Source organism: Oryza brachyantha, chromosome 7, assembly GCF_000231095.2.
Source record: "Oryza brachyantha chromosome 7, ObraRS2, whole genome shotgun sequence".
In the NCBI taxonomy this organism is placed as follows: Eukaryota; Viridiplantae; Streptophyta; class Magnoliopsida; order Poales; family Poaceae; genus Oryza; species Oryza brachyantha.
The window spans coordinates 18,658,395-18,675,138 of NC_023169.2; the positions used below are offsets into that span (position 1 = coordinate 18,658,395).

The 16,744-nt window shown below is 39.0% G+C and overlaps 2 protein-coding genes across 3 annotated transcripts; one reads left to right on the forward strand and one right to left on the reverse strand.

Moving 5' to 3' along the window:
* The first annotated feature begins 3,752 nt into the window (after positions 1 to 3,752).
* LOC102708454 (alpha-galactosidase 3-like) lies at positions 3,753 to 9,703 on the forward strand. 2 transcript variants are annotated; one of them, XM_040526278.1, is made up of 15 exons: positions 3,753 to 4,092; positions 4,241 to 4,299; positions 4,631 to 4,687; positions 4,772 to 4,806; positions 5,267 to 5,370; positions 5,482 to 5,554; positions 5,662 to 5,720; positions 5,821 to 5,886; positions 6,004 to 6,087; positions 6,192 to 6,256; positions 6,355 to 6,437; positions 6,732 to 6,822; positions 7,379 to 7,437; positions 8,256 to 8,396; positions 9,268 to 9,702. In XM_040526278.1, the coding sequence occupies exons 1-15, from the start codon at positions 3,875 to 3,877 to the stop codon at positions 9,373 to 9,375; spliced, it is 1,302 nt and encodes a 433-aa protein (XP_040382212.1). In that variant the 5' UTR covers positions 3,753 to 3,874; the 3' UTR covers positions 9,376 to 9,702. The 2 variants fall into 2 exon arrangements, with proteins under 2 accessions (XP_040382212.1, XP_040382211.1); XM_040526277.1 differs by having other exon boundaries at positions 4,631 to 4,806; positions 9,268 to 9,703.
* A 119-nt stretch (positions 9,704 to 9,822) lies between these two features.
* On the reverse strand, positions 9,823 to 15,647 carry LOC102708732 (the record flags this gene model as incomplete). The annotated part of the gene is made up of 10 exons (XM_015839283.2): positions 9,823 to 10,151; positions 10,257 to 10,921; positions 11,400 to 11,552; positions 11,660 to 12,696; positions 13,123 to 13,302; positions 13,402 to 13,504; positions 13,619 to 13,801; positions 13,922 to 14,014; positions 14,243 to 14,428; positions 15,444 to 15,647. Coding segments are annotated over 10 exons (2,898 nt in total), but the record flags the coding sequence as incomplete, so codon positions are not given.
* Positions 15,648 to 16,744: the final 1,097 nt, after the last annotated feature.

Sequence of the window (16,744 nt, forward strand, 5' to 3'; positions counted from 1 at the left end):
GCCGGTGAGGCAATGCTCCCCTGCGTCGCTCGCATCACAGAGGGTTGGAGAAAGGCAGCGGCAGTGTAGCGTGTGGTTGGGCAATGGATGGGAGGAGAAGTGGAGTTGGGAAGAGACCAACCGCAACGAACAAAGGTTTCGCCATCTGATGGCTGCTGTTGAGACGCCGTCAGATTCACGCAGTGCCACTCGTGATGATCGTGAGGTTTAACCAGAGCAACTGAGCAAGGCATGGGCGAACTGCAGATCGAGTTGGGGGTTCGTACAAATGGAGAAGGCACTCTGTCGTCAGAATGCTGAAGCTTTGAGATGTGCCTGGTTTTTTCCCCCTTTTTTGCATGAATTGATTCATGAGTAATTTATATGTTCCTTTCCATGCTTCATTTTATTATTTTTTCTTTAATTTTTTTTTTGAAATTCTGAGTTTAATTTCTGTCCATGACGTCGTTAACATGGGCCTCCATTTAGTCCCCATGGTTCAGCAGTTTGCAAGTCCATTAACCGAACGGGTTGCCCATAGATGGGCCCAAATACGTGCTGCAGCCTGCAGGGAATGGCCCATACAAAGTCAGAAACGACCGCCTGTTGTGTCAAGCAGGCTGGGCCAATCTGATGGGCCGCCACAAAGTCATGCCTAGTCCAAACCAACTCTTCCATTAGTTACTTCTTTTGGATCTCAATTAGTTTCTACACATTGCGCAACTGCATGCCAAATCTCATTTTCGCACGCACTAGTTCATAATGGATCCTTGCAAATTTATGTCCTATATATAACGTATTAGCATGTCCGTATACTTCCGTGTATAACTGGTACAATTTACTAGTATATCTGTCTCACAATATAAAAAAAATAGCTATATAAATCCCTAATATTTTTGAATGGAAACAGTATTTACATTTATCTGCGATAATTCTTCGGAAAACTAGCACCGCAGGCTAAGCGGACACTTCATCTTAATTAGCAAGTTTAGTCCCAATTCAGTACAAATTACAAAAGAAAAATTCTCAAGAGAGGAGTAGATGAATATGCCCTATTATTTGGTTTTTTTCATAAAAAATAGACAAACATTGTATTTAAAAATAGAAAATAAATTATAAATAAGCATTTAATATACATGTTTTTATAGCAGTCTAAAAGTAAATCCTGAAAATTAAATTTTGATAAAAGTTTTTCAAAATCAACTCTAAAATTTAAAATTTAGTTTATAAGTACAAACAAAAGCGAAAAGATACGGTGATATCATGCGTCAAAAACAAAATAATAGCACAAACATATTCGGCATGTACAAGTATAATGTACAAGGCATAAACTGGGAATATTCCGGAGCTTCTGTGCATCCACAAGATTGGTACACCTATAGTTAAGCGTGGCACGTCTCTCGTTCTGCCCGGCACGCATGGTCCATCCCAACTCGCCGCATACAGATGCAGGTCGCCTTCCCGTGCCCGCGTTCGCGTTATCCATCATCACTAATCTGTCCAGTGTCCAACTGATTGTTGACAGCAGTGTGATTAGTGATTTTTTTTTGTCATTTAGCTTATATCAAGTATAAACAATTAGGGATAATTTCGTTCATGCCCTGATTTTCAAGTCTAATATTGATTTTACCCCTCTTTTTAGAGTTTTCGTTTTTGCCTCTGTTTTTTTAACTAAACAAACATTTGCTCCTATTTTGGATGAAAGTTATGTTGACCAATATATTTAGTTTAAAAAAATAAAATATTTAATTTCCAAAATAATTAATGGCGAAATTACCCTGTTTAAAAATTATAAGTTTTTAAACGGGTCATTTGAATTAATAATATATTGCTTTTGTATATTTCTATGAAACTTATAATTTTTTTTAAAAAAATTGACATAGTTTTGAAGCTCTGTCAAATATTTTAAAAAAATTACAAGTTTTAAACATGTCAATTGAATTAATAATATATTGCTTTTGTATATTTTATGATTTAGAACAGATGTAACAACACAAATGACTAAAAAATATCAAAATGAGGGATAAAATAGTCCTTTAACATGTCATTTAACACCGTTAGTCCTTCTATCCAAAGGAGGGGTAACTGGTTCGTTCAATTAAAAAAAAGTAAGGACAAAAACAAAAATCTTAAAAAGGAAGGGCAAAATAAGTATTAGAACCGGAAAGAGCAGAAACGAAACAGCCCCAAACAATTATTAGCAAATAAATAATGATTTACAGGGATAACTTTTAGACATGTGCTTCTATTTAAATAGTAAATATTGTAAAATAAACTGCGTTAAAAAACTCAAAAATCAACTCTAAACTCTAAAGTAACATTCATAATTTAAATTTGGACATATACTAACTCCATCCTAAATATCATATAAGCTAGTCATCGTTTGGTATTTTAAGGGTAAAAACAAAACAATATATTTGAAAACTAAAAATAGTTTACGAATAAAACTTTCATATACATGTTTGTAGCGAGATAAAAGCTAATGCTAAAAATAAAATACGACGAGTGAACCCAAAATGAACTCTAAATTTAACACTAAAGTTCAAATTGGACTCATAAACATAACTCTAAGTGAAAAGATAAATACTTAAATATTTATAGATTATTTAGCATACTTTAATGTTGATAAGAAAAAGACTACCATACCTCTTAATTAATGAGAATGTATATGAGTAGCATAATAGGTGGATAAAACAGTAAATATTTTAAATAAAAAGTGAATGATGAGACCAATAGCATCCGAAATACCTGTGATTAGGTAAACATTAAAATCGTAAATACACTTTTTCTCTGATAATTAGGGAGTAATATTAGATGTTTCTAAAATAATATGTGAGGCTCTACGACCGGGATGGCGATTGATCTCTAACCTGCAACGTCACGGTCGCGCAAGTCACGGGACGTGTACGTGTTGCTTACACTGCGCATCGAGAGAGAGAGTAATGATTAGCGCTAAACCCAAACCAAGAAGCAAAGTGGTTGAGCTACAGCAAGTCAGTATAACGATCTTTTTAGTAAATTTTTTATTTTTCATTCATGATTTAAAACCAATACTTAAAATATGTGGCCCTGTTTTTTTTAATATTTGATGCTATTTAGTATTAATTTAATAGATCTACATTTGACTATTTATTTTATTTTAAAATACATAGTAATGGCAAGTAGTCCTCGGGTACAAACGACGTATCACACTGACGGACTGACATATTGGGGATGGTTATTTGATCATTTTAGAAAAAAACAAACAATATATTTATAAATAAAAAATAATCCGTGAATAAAACTTTTATACATGTGCTCTTAACAATTTAAAAACCAAGACTGTAAAATAAATTATGATAAAAATACTGCAAAATCAATTTTAAATTTAAAGCTAAAAGTTAAACTTTAATTATAAACATAGCAAAAGCAAAAATAAGGCCGCGAGGTTCTACATTTGCAATGCATATAAACGGCTGTGGCCAGAAGCATCCTCTTTTCAGTACTGGTATTGAAAAGAATAATTTTTACAGATGAATTAATATGTAATATACCAGACGATCAAATTAAATTTGTACAATTTATAAGAAAAACAAATATGTTGATCAAATTTTAATATGTATTTGTGAAGCGATATAGTGTTAAACCGAGACGTGTTAACATATATGACATGCGTTAATGGGTCTATTTGGAAAGTTTTTTTAGCTACAACTTTTTCTAAAAACTACTACAACTTCTAGAAAGTAGAAAAGCTCCTAAAACCCAACTTCTTCGTATTCGTTCATTGTTCGGAATGGGAGAAGCTACCCATCACGCCCAATATCTCTCGAGCTAGGCAAAGCATCGGCCAGTCGATCGCACGACTGCTCGGAAATCGGGTTGGAGCGGAGTGCGCGAGAAGCTTTGCGAAGCGGCAATGGAGGCGCCGCGCATCCGCCTCCGCCTCCCCTTCCTCCTGCTGGTGCTCGTGGTCTCGCCGCCGGCGAACGGGTGGCGGCCGGGCGCCTCGGCGGCAAGGGTGGCGCCCCGCAGCCTCGAGCCCCTCCCCACCGCCGCGCTGCGCCGCCTCTACGACACCTCCAACTACGGCAAGCTGCAGCTCAACAACGGCCTCGCCCTCACCCCGCAGATGGGGTAACCAATCGGTCCCCCACCCCCGAATGCTTTGCCTCTCGGCTCTTCCCCTCCTCCGCTGCTGCTCTTGTTGCTTTCTCCAGTCCTTGTTATAGTTCATCGTGGTTGACTGCTTTGGTTGATCAGTTTCATTGTGTTTTGCGCGCAGGTGGAACAGCTGGAATTTCTTCGCCTGCAACATCAACGAAACTGTCATCCGCGAGACAGGTTTGGACGCTGGATCCCCTTAATTTTCGTTGTTAAATCTCCAATTCTGCAACTCAATTTTTCCCCTTGATAGAGTACTGGATGATGTTTCCTTAATTAACGTTGTTTCCTCTACTGCTCAAAGTGCAAATGTGCAATGATATCGAATAAAAAAAACACTGCTGGTATTGGATACGCATGGAATTGTTAATTTGTTACTACACACTGTTCAAGTGACATGTTTTCACGGCGCACCTTGCGTTTGCTTGATAATGCATTTTTGGTAGTTCAGATTCACAGTTGAGTTTGCATAGCTTAGTCATAAAAAAATTCCTTCTATCTGACGAAACAGCTGACGCACTAGTCTCGACGGGGCTGGCTGATTTGGGCTACAACTATGTAAACATCGGTACAGTACTTGGCTCACTATTATATACTTACTGGCTGAAGCAAGTACGTTGTTCTCGCCTGATTTTCCTCTTGTTCCTTTCAGATGATTGTTGGTCCAATGTAAAAAGAGGAAATAAGGTAACACATTTCGTTGCTATTTTAGGCCTTGATTTCTCCACCTATGTTCCTTGAAATATGTGGATGCCGTGGTTTTGAATAATTTCTAAAGAGCTTGATAGGACATCAATCAGAGCAGTCTTGCTGCCTCATCTTTTTTCTTTTTATAAGCATAAGCGAAATGACTTATTAACAATTAAAAAATAATTTTGGGTAAAGCATACTTTTATATACTTGTTCTAGCGATCTAAAAAAGACCTAGAAAATAAACTACGGTAACCCCCCCCCCCCAAAAAAAAAATCAACTCCAAATTTAAGTTTTAAAATTCAAATTTGGACTTGTAAGCATAAGCATAATCGAAAAGATGTGGGGCTTCTCTGGTTGTACTGATACAAATACAAATGCATTTGTTCCCATATAAATGGATGCATTACAAGTTCATTTGTTTAGTTTTAAATACATTGTTTCCTGTACCTGTAGGATCAACTGTTGCCTGACCCAAAGACTTTCCCTTCTGGCATCAAAGCTCTTGCGGACTATGTGCATGGAAAAGGTCTAAAACTTGGTATATACTCTGATGCCGGGTGAGAAACCAGCCGCTCTAAGATGATTTTGATTGATGGTTTTTATGTTTAATACACCATGAAGAATAATATTCCAAATCACTTAAAATTATAACAAGCTAAAGCTTTCAGGATTTTTACTTGTCAAGTTCGACCTGGATCACTCCGTCATGAAAAGGATGATGCTGCAACATTTGCTTCATGGGTATGAGCTAGAAGCAAGAAAGTGTTAACTCAGTGATTTTAAAAAAAAAATTATACTCATTAGGATGAACATGTCAAGAGCATATTCTGTGGAAATTGATTTTCCAGGGTGTTGACTACCTGAAGTATGACAACTGTTACAATTTGGGAATAAAGCCCAAGGAAAGGTAAAATCACATGTCTTCTTGTTTTAGCCTCTTTTATGAGTATAGTTATGTTAACTGAATACAAAATGTTAAAATTTCTTTCATTTCGTCATATTCTTAGGTATCCTCCAATGCGTGATGCTTTAAATTCAACTGGACGCCAGATATTCTACTCTCTATGTGAATGGTATGCCTCTTTATTATAGAAGAAAAGCTAAGGGTTGTACTTGTATGTCATGTTGAAACCCTAAGCTCGTTGGATTTAAATTTATATGATGTGTTGTTATAATATTTTCTCTCTTAGGGGCCAGGATGATCCAGCTTTATGGGCTGCCAAAGTTGGTAACAGTTGGCGCACAACAGATGACATACAGGATACATGGAAAAGGTGATCCATTTCTTTCAGGAGAAGGTTTTGGGGTTAGGATAGAACCTATTAATAAATCGATGTGAAGCTGACTTGTGATCTTCTGTTTGAAAATTGAAAACAAGCATGACTGACATTGCTGATAAGAATAACAAGTGGGCATCTTATGCTGGACCTGGTGGATGGAATGGTAACTATGTAGTGAGGAGCACAAACTATCCACTACTTTTCACACTTAAAGTTCAAGAGAAAACTCATACTATCATTCAACTGACCATTTTTTATCAGACCCGGACATGCTGGAAGTCGGGAATGGTGGCATGACCTTTGCAGAGTATCGTGCACATTTTAGCATCTGGGCACTTATGAAGGCAAGTACTCATGGGGTGCATTCCATAGTCACTAGGATGACACCTATATTATGTAGCATATTCGTTCAATCTTCATGACTACGACTTATTCAGTTATTTGTAGAGTTACTAGATCACATGGCGAAAATGGTTTCTGAAAAGAAATAGTAGTTTTCTTTTCAAGTGCTTTCCCTTGTCCTTGAGTTTTTATGCTACTGCTGTTAGAGGAATTTGTAGAATAATTCTGTGGATAGAATTATAGCGCAAACGGCATAGTATTAATAATTTGGTTCCTTGTTTACAATCATATTTCAGGCTCCTCTCTTAATTGGTTGTGATGTCAGAAACATGACTAAAGAAACAACGGAAATATTGAGCAACAAAGAAGTAATTCAAGTGAATCAAGGTATTACTCTGAATGTTAGTGTTCTCTAAAATTTTCACATCTGTAAAGTGTAAACTCCAAGAAGTTTTCTATTAAACCATTCTTCTATTATTTGTACAATGCCATTCTTCTGAAAGATCATGCATGGCATTGGAAATCTGAAAATGAATTTAATTTTAGCCGCAAAACTTTCATCATTCATTAAAATAATATTAGCATTGTAGTTGCTCTTTAGAAGTCGGTTTTCAACAAATCATTAACAAGTTTTTTGAACAAGATGCTTGAAACAAGAATGGGCCTGAGAGTTCGCAAGTTACCATTGATTTGTTCCACCTGGGGACAGGAAAACATTGGAAATATCTCTTTTAAAATTAGATCATTTTATTCACACAGAAGAGTTTTTTCTTGTATATACTGTTGTAATAATCCTCCTTTTAAGGAGGTTTCAGAGCACCCAGTCACAGCTCGTCACAAGAAAGGATTGATGGTCAAGTCCCCATGCATGAAGTCAGTGGATTCGAGTGAACTGACGGTATTAAATAACTCATTAAGCTGAACTCGTTTTTGTTTTCTGCAGATCCTCTTGGAGTTCAAGGAAGAAGAATCTTAGGACAAGGGAAAAATGGATGCCAAGAGGTGATATAACTGTCAATTAGTATGCATTTATGCTCTCATGGTTTACTGCCACAGTCCTTAATTGGTTTCAAAATTGTAAGACACTAACTAGAACATTTTTCTGCATGAGCAACTTACTTTCACAATATGTATAATAACTATTTTAATTTGAATATTGAATAGATCATGTTTTCATATTGTGAGCATATTTCCCCATCTTGTCTGATTCAAGAATCGAAATTTCACGGTAACAACCATCCTGTTAGCTTGTGGTAGATTTTCCTATGACATTATTTTGAAAATCCTGTTTCCAGACTGGACATTGTTTGTTAGCTAAAAGCTACTTGTGGTATATAATGGAGTTGTAGTGTTTAGACATTGTTCAGTTGAAACCACAGCTCTGCCAACTAGTCATATATTCATGAGTTTAAACAAAAAATTGTCATATATTCATATAGGCCATCAAAGCATGAACAAAGTATGCAATCACTGCTGTGTGGAATTAATGACCCCCATTTTTTTAGCTTATGCTGATGCTTATAAGCCAAAATTTGAATATTCAACCTTAAATTTGAATAAGCATAAGCTAAAAAATGAGTAATATTTAACTTTTGTCTTATAAGCATAAGCATAACTTAAATTTGGATTTGATTTTGAGGATTTTTCATCGTAGTCTATTTTTTAGCCTTTCTTTTAGATCGCTAAAAACATGTATATAAAAGTTTTACCGATAAATTATTTTTTAACGTTTAATAAGTGGTTACTTATGCTTATTAAAAGAAAAATGTTGAGGCTTACAAATCAATGCATCTCTTTTTATTCATATATCATGTTTGCAGGTGTGGGCTGGTCCCCTCTCTGGTAACCGTCTGGCTGTTGCTTTATGGAACCGCTGTGAGGAGACTGCCAATATTACAATAAAATTGCCATCTGTAGGCCTTGATGGTTCATCTGCCTATTCTGTTAGAGATCTGTGGAAGGTAAGTTCAATACTCTCATTACAGTTAAGTGGCACAGTTTACCTCTGTTTCCCAATCAAACAAAAAAGGGTGGAGAAAAACAAAGGTTAATGTTGCTTATCAAATTACCTAGAGAGGAAAATGTCTCGTGATTTTTTTTTTGCTGGGGGCGGCCTGACAGGTCCCGTGATTTTCATTAAGTTAGGAATTTACAGGTATACATAGAGAGGTCAGCTTCTGCGTAGGTGCAGCAGTGGGTAAGCTAATCTGAAAAAAAAATCGAAAGAAAGAAACAGACACAGAGAGGCTAAGGAGTTACCTATTCATTGCGGCACCCTGAAGAAACCTGCCGCCTTCCAAACCAAAATCTCCTCCTTGCAATGCCCAAATAACGCTGTGGCTGATCTGCTTGCTTGGTTGAAAGTGCACGCATTCTTTTCCTTCCAGACTAACCAGGAGGTTAGCATGCACAAAGTGTCAAAATTGGTCCTGTAGCACTTCCAACAACGCTTTCTGATGTCGAGCGAATTGACATCATAAAATTAGCATGGGCAATTGGGAATATTGTAGTATCCACCAACGCAGCAAAGACAGACCAAACTTTTATTAAGACTTTACCCTCATCTTTTCGCTTATAAGCTAAAATTTGAATTTTCAATCTTAATTTGAGTTTATTTGGGTTTTCTTTCATCGTAGTTTATTTTTTAGCCTTGGTTTTTAGATCGCCAAGAACACATATATAAAAGTTTTATTCATACTTTATTTTTCATTTGCAAATTTGTTGTTTCGTCTATTCCTGTTCAAAACCAAAAGATGAACACCTTTATTCTTGAACCCTTTTATGCATTTTCCGTATTATTTTCTAACTGCTTTCCGAACCTGCATTTTACAGCATGAAACTCTATCAGAGAACGTTGTAGGTACTTTTGGGGCACAAGTTGATGTGCATGACAGCAAAATGTACATTTTTACTGCCGCCGTCACCGTTGCAGCAAGTTGATCATGGGAGTGTCATCCCTGATGCTTTCCTGAGAAGCACACGGTATCTACTCAGATTACACCTAGTGATCATTGATCAATCGTCCGCCATTTCGGTCGACTCAACAGGTCTACAGAAATTTGCTTCGTGAAAGTGCTCCCATTTAGTTCGTGCAGTGTCAGCAGACCAATTAAGGTTTTCATTGTAAATCACGTAAATTTGTTAGTCCTCTGCTGTACAGGCGCAGGATGCAAGTTAAATAATTTGTTCTGTTGTGAAAATGAAATGGTACATAAATTAAATAAAAATATTTTTTTAGAAAATAGTTTCAAAGCAGCCAGTTTCCGCACAAAAGTAGAAGTCTGGATCGTTCCGGCCGTTGGATCTACAATTCTACACTTCCAATTTTTTTCTCTTAAAAGTTAAAACAACGGTCCACAAAGGTGGAGTTGTTTTTTTTTAGCATTTTCGTATTTCCCCTACTTTTTGGGGTTATATAAGCTACAAAGGTAAACTAGTTCTTTTTACAATTGTGACTTCTACAAGGAGTCAACAGACCTGCAGATTGTATCACTAAAAGGACATAAGGATTATTGGAGTTTCAGACAGCTGAACGCATGCTATTCCGATTGAAATAGCATCCAAGCTTTGTATGATATCAGATTTATCCTGAAGCAGCCACTCCTTAGCTAGTAAGCTTGCTTCATCCTCCAACTCTACGGTTAGATGCATTGCGAGAACCAGCCCCGAGAGGAGGGAAATCAGCTTCATCTCTCAGCTGGTAGGATCCTTCTGGCCTACAGATTTTCATTCACAAAATGATGAGAAGAGAAATGCAACAGCATGGTTGTATATATGATCAAGTGCAAAAACACGGGATTGCAAATTTAAGAATCACGTACTTGCTTCCGGTTGCAGCAGGCGAAGAGCTCACAGGCGTTGCAACAGGGGCTAGGGCTACTGCAGGCATCTTTCTTGAAGGCAGAGGTGGGAATTCTTCTCTAAACTTTTCACAGACAACAATAGGCGAGATAGGTCCAAAAGATCCAAACTCAAGACCTTCGACTAGTTCTGTTGCAGGTGAGGAGGTATTGGATTCTTGGAAATTCCCTTGACCGTTGCCAACACAGTGACGAAGATCAATTCTAGATGATGACGACGATGCTGTAATTTCCTTGTTTCGCACTTGTGATGCAGGGAGTATCGATATTTCCCTTGATTCATTATTTGGTACGATGAGGCCTTCATTAGTAGCAGGTCTTTGGCTGTCAATAGTGTTAACTTTTGAGCAAACATACCCATGTTGACTGTTATGACCATTCCATGGCTGGTTTGTTGCTGACAGCTTGGTTACACGGTTTGTTGGTGATTTCTCCTGAGCAGAACCTCCTTCAACTGTAAAACCACCGTTGCTTGCACTAGAACATCCCATTTCAGGTGAGTTGTGCCGGGGAGAGTAAGTTGGTTTGGTTTTAATCTTGACCGGTCGATGTGGTAACACTTCTCTCTGCCTTTTTCCTTTATCAGAGTATGAGAATACATGCTCCTTGTAAGTATAATAATAATTCTGTAACAAAAAGTGAACAAGCTGGAATGAATAGCCAATTACATAGATTTAGCAAGAAGTGCACAATACATGATTTCTACTCCCCTAGTTCAAAAATATAGTTACTTTTCGATCTGGCACGGTCTTCAAGATACTACTTTGATCAATAATATTTATTCGAATAGTTTATTTTAAATAAAAAGAGTTGTATATTTTGATAGTTTGTTTAATGATAAATATAGTAACATCATTTTACTTGAACAATTTTTTTTGTTATTAATAATCAAAGTTTAAAATATTTGACTTAGCGCTATTCTAAAAGTAGATATATTTTCGGCTCCATTTGTACCCTAAAACAGCTTATTCCAGCTTTTGTTTGCCAATATTGCAGCATAAGGAATAATAAAATAACGAGTTGATCTATTGAACACAATTTTTTTTGCAAATTTAAAACCATGGAGCATGACAAAGAAGTAGACGATTGCCCAAGGGTTCTCACCATTGTGGGAATGTATGAGCCAGTTCCACGCGACCCACTCTCATCTGTTGTGACATAAGGCCGACAATACTGATAGCTCTCTGAATCAACCGCATGATAAAGCTGTGAAAATGCATTGGATAGTATATCTGTTCCAGAAAGCAATGATGCATTCTGTGCATATGGAACCAACAAGAATGGAATCAATTTATTGAAATAAGAACTACAATCAAAACCGGGAACAACAAAATGTTAATGAACAAGGCCGCAAGGGATCTTACATTGAGAGTTCCCATGCCAGTTCCATGTGTCCTAACATTATCCTGTGTGCTTTGAAACCTTGAAACCGGATGATTCTCTGAATTGGCGGAAGTAGATGGAGAAACTGCATTCACTTGATCGTTAGTGTGAGATACTGATTTCTGAGAAATATCTCCTGTGTTATGCGAACAGCAACCTGGAGAAAAGTTCCTCCTCTCGGTACCAGCAGAAGAAATTGACAACGGCCCCGAAGGCCTTTGATCAGTATTTGAGAAGCTCGTAGTTGGAATCCTGGAGTCATTGTTTAGCGGACCAGAAAAACATGCTTCCTGAACCAACCCATCAAACATGGACTCCAGGTGGTACTGAACTTTCCGAAGGCATTCTAACTGCAAATCCAGATCTCCTGATAGATCCAACAAATTTGATGATGAGAAAGGAGAAAGTGGCAGTTTTTCTTCATGGAGGTCACTTCTATTTGACTCCTCTGGGCAAGAATTGGAAACATCCAAAGTATTTATACGAGTAGAGGGAGTCAATATATGTGATTGGTTGTTCGCCTCAATATGTTGCTCCATAGATGATCTACTGGGGGGTAAATTTTCCTCTCTTGCATAGTTGTCCCTGCAGTGTCGTTTCATGTTGTTGCCATTCTCTGGGGAAAATGATGAGCGGCCACTGAAAAAGTCTCCTGAGACGTTGTAATATTGAATGTCAGAATTTGTAAACCAGATTTTGTTCCAGGGACGATCTTGAGCATCACCACGAAAATAACCATCTGAAATCCTCTGCTGATCAGGACTTTTGTTTTCATCTTCACTTATGCCAGATTCTTTTGAGTCTGATGCATCTTCCCCAAGTGTATATTCAGAGCAAAGCGAGGATTTGGAGGAACCATTGCTGCCAACATCTGATCTTCTTCCTCTTCCATGGCTCTTCAAGGTGTTCTCAAAGAACCCAAGTATTTCAGTAGGAATAAGGTCAGAAGGTAACATCAGAATTTGACCCAGCTTTTGCGCACCAAATGAGAAAGCACCTCTTATACGGTAAAAACTTCCTGCAGAAAATAGGCATACGTGTACAAAACTTATCAGAACCATCCCTCTAACAGATCTCTCATATCACGTGTGTATGTAGTTTGCGACATATATATGCCTGTTTCTTCCATGCACAGCACCAAAAAAGGAAAAAAAAAGTGCTACATGGCTGAACACAGGGCTCATCATGTCTAAATGTGGAAAACACACAAACATCATATAACGGAAAAATAACAATCTATGGTTAAAATTTTAAAATTTGTGTTCTTAGCGGCTTAAATCCTAATGCTGGAAAAGAAAACACATTGAAGAAACTCACATTTTTTTTTCTAAATTAGGTTTAAAATTTTAAATTTTGGTAGTGGCATATACATTTTAGGCAAATAGATGGGACCTATGCATAAATAAAGAAACACAAAAAGATGCAGCTTCCAGGTTATTCTGACCTCTACTGACGCTTCTGCCAAGATTGTTACTCCACTTCAATGGATCAATTATGTTTAGATACTTCAGGCGAAAATTCATGTTTGATTCATCAGAAACTTCTGGAAGTACTATAAGTCTATCAGACAAGTCTTCAGGGATCTCCTTGCCAAAGAATTCATCATGTATGCTTGAATGTTCAACTACACATCACAGGGATTATAATATTTATACTAGTAAGTACATGCCTCAATGCCTGATGATCACTTGACAAAGAAAAATAATATGCGAGTATGACTCACCAATTAGGCTGGGCAAGGTTGACAAAGCAACAGGACCATTTAAACTTATGCAGTACTTGTCCCAGTCAAACTTGCTAAAATATTCCAAAAATTTATACAAAGCCTGTTGAATAAAGAAGATAAATGCAAGTCCGCACTGTCTAAATTCCTTTACTAAACTAATGACAAAGAAAGCAGCTTATAAGAATTCTTAAAAATGTTATGCTACAAGAAGTACCTCCAAGGGGCTGTGTAAAGACTTGTGAAACATATTGAATATGTAAACAACAAGTGTTTCCAAGGCATAAGTAGATATTAGTCCATGATGAGCTCCCAATATGCGGCTTTCGTGATAACACCAAGCCTTGATTAGCATAATGCTCCTTTTGAACAGATGGTTTTTCCCAACTTCATGGTCAACCTGAAACATTCAAAACTTTGATTAGTTTTGAATACTACTATATCTGTTCAAATTGCTGGGTGAGTATTCAAGATGAATACTTTCAAGTGGAGCAGATAGTTTAGATTTACATCCACCTACCAGCTCAAGAAAACAGAGTGTAGACACCCCACCAATTTGGTTGAATGATATGTCAACAACAATATTGTCGATGACACATTTGATGAGCTTTACCTAGAAGCAAAAGAAATGGCATAACATGTTGAGATGGTGTATAGAAATATATCAATAGCATATAGAGGTGAAAAATGTATAGTTCAATCTCCTATCCAATTCAGAGCAAGCATGACGATTGACGTAAAAATATGGAAAAAATGTGAAAAACATTTTTAGTGGTCATAACGTACTATGCCAAAAACTCTCTATAAAATAAATGACAGAAGTATAAGATAGAAAACGCACCTCTGCATCTATGAATTGCAAACCCTTCAGCTCAAGTTCGGCACCATCGTCCTGCTCTTCCATCTCAAGTATACCGCGAACATCACTGATGAAAGAGCTGTCCAGAGCTGTGTTCCCTAGGATAGTTATGTCAACATCCCCATCAGGGAGGTAGGTCTTCAGTGGGACAGACCCAAATGCAAAGACCTGAAATCATCAAACACAAAAGGAACCATCAGTTTAGAAAATGTCAAATTCATAGATACGAAGGTATTTAATTTGCATACCCCCCCCCCCCCCAAATGTATAATTAGCGGTCTAGCCATAACATGCAGACAGGATTGCACTAAGCACCCATTTGTGCTCTCCTGCCCAAGCACGTGATGAATCACCATGTAATGCAACGGGCTCACGCTCACTGCTCACCAACCACGGCTACACCCGAATGCATGCATGCACGTCAACGAGCAAGAAAGCCAAACTTTTCCCCGTTTGTATCGAGCTAGAAGCCTAGAAATAATACAGTGGCTGTTACTATATTATTATTATTTTTAAAAAATAGCTAGTATGTATAAACCACAGTGAAGCGGAACGGTTTAACCGTTCCTGTGTTTGCGGGAAAGAAGCACAGCAATAAGGACTTGTTAGTCAAACCAAGAGTCAGCATGAAACCACCTGGATGCATGGAGGAACGGATGGGTACGAGAATAAGAACCGATTAAAGTATGAGTTAGTAGTCCTAATCCCGATGAAATGGACGGATTAATTAGCCTAGGTGGCAATCACCGAATCGGAGCAAAAGACGATGAAGGCGACGTAAGCTCATGAGCAAGTGATCAAGCGAGAGGTCATCAACCCCAGCTCAGCCGCATCCATCCCATGCCCAAACCCCAAGACGCCGCGCCGCCCGCCGGTTCGGATCGGAGCAGGACGATCGATCCCTTCCAGAGTGTAAGCTACACAAACCGAATGATTTACAGATTCGGGAGCGTTTTTTTTGGTTTGTTTGGGGCGCATGTTTTTGGGAAAAAAAAAAGGAGAAATCGCGAATAAATATAACCGCAGCATGCGTCCGCGCGGATCATGCAGCGCGGTGGCCGGAGTCAGTAGAGACGAGGGGCTAGCTCGCTCGGCCGCCGACACCGACCGGAGAAAACGCACGCGACGAGGTGGGAGAGAGAGAGGGGGGATAGACGGGGGCGAGGAAACAGGAAACACGCACCTCGCAGCCGAGCGACGTGCCGAAGAGCCGCTTGAGGTAGTCGATGATGCCCCGCCGCCGCCGCTCCGCCTCCTCCGTGGGTTGCACCCGCAGCACCACCTCGTCCGCGGCCGCCTCCGCAGCCCGCACCGCCTCCGGCCGGATCCACGCCGCCCGCGGCGCCCTCGTCGCCATCACCGCCGCCAGCGTCTTCCTCCCACCCCCACCCCCCCCGCCGCCGCCGCCGCCGCCGCCGCCGCGACACGACCAGCCACCATCCCCGACGTACGCCATCGCAGAAGCAGCTACTGCTACTGCTGCTGGTTCACGCTGCCTGCCATACATGTACGTATGTGGGGAGGGGGGAATCACAGCACGGGAAGAGATCGATCGGAAGAGAGGAATCGGATCGGAGCGAGTGGGAGATCGATCCAGCAGCGCAGCAGGTGGAGAGATCAAAGGGGGGTTTCGCAAGAGAAATCAAATCAAATCCTACTGCTACCCTTCCGTTTCTCGCGTGGTTGTCTCAGCTCGCAAAGAGAAGAGAAGAGAAGAGAGGGGAGGGGATCTGGGTTTGGGCGCCCCCCTTCTCTCGCTCTCGCCCTTATATAGATCGGCAGGGGGCTACTGTTTGCTTCGTTGTCTGCGCCCCCACCCCTTTTTTTTTCTTTTTTTAATATTTATTATATACTGCTATATGTTTTTTAATTATTTATGGCTACTATCTTTATTGGAGTGGATATGGATACCAAAACTGGGGCTCATTCGAGGATGCTGGGTGGTATCTGTGAGGATGTGAGGATGGATACTCATGTGAAATGGATTTTATTTCGAAAGATGTACGTAATAATGTGTAGAAGCATATTGCGAGTTTTGGTCTAATTATATAAAATTATTGTTAAGTTGATTTTGAAAACTAAATTATGTTTAATGGAAATACTTGTAGAATATATATTGTATTATGTCATTTTCGAAACATTCGCTTGGTTACTACACGAGAAAGTGAGAAGGTTCGTACCACTAAGTAATTAAACCGTTGCACCACATGCAATAACTGGACAAAAAGAATAGCTAGGTTTGTAGCACACCCGGCCACGTCAGCCCTACCGCATGCATCAGCAAACGGTATTGTTGTCCCACATGTAACGGTTTAAAAGTATGGATAAGGTTACAACATGCTTTGCCACGTCGTTGCTATTTGCGCGTCAACGGCAAACATGCATAAACACCATGCATGCACGACTGCACGTAAATGGTTCCAAAAAGTCCGGATAAGTTTGTCGTATACCTTACCTGCCACATCAGCCCTAATAATAAAGCGT

Excerpts from the sequence above, each read along its gene's own strand:
- LOC102708454 (XM_040526277.1), top strand. The coding sequence starts at position 3,875 with ATGGAGGCGCCGCGCATCCGCCTCCGCCTCCCCTTCCTCCTGCTGGTG. Across the intron at positions 4,093-4,240 it reads GCCCTCACCCCGCAGATGGG|GTGGAACAGCTGGAATTTCT; the intron begins GTAACCAATCGG and ends TTTTGCGCGCAG. Across the intron at positions 6,438-6,731 it reads GCATCTGGGCACTTATGAAG|GCTCCTCTCTTAATTGGTTG; the intron begins GCAAGTACTCAT and ends ATCATATTTCAG.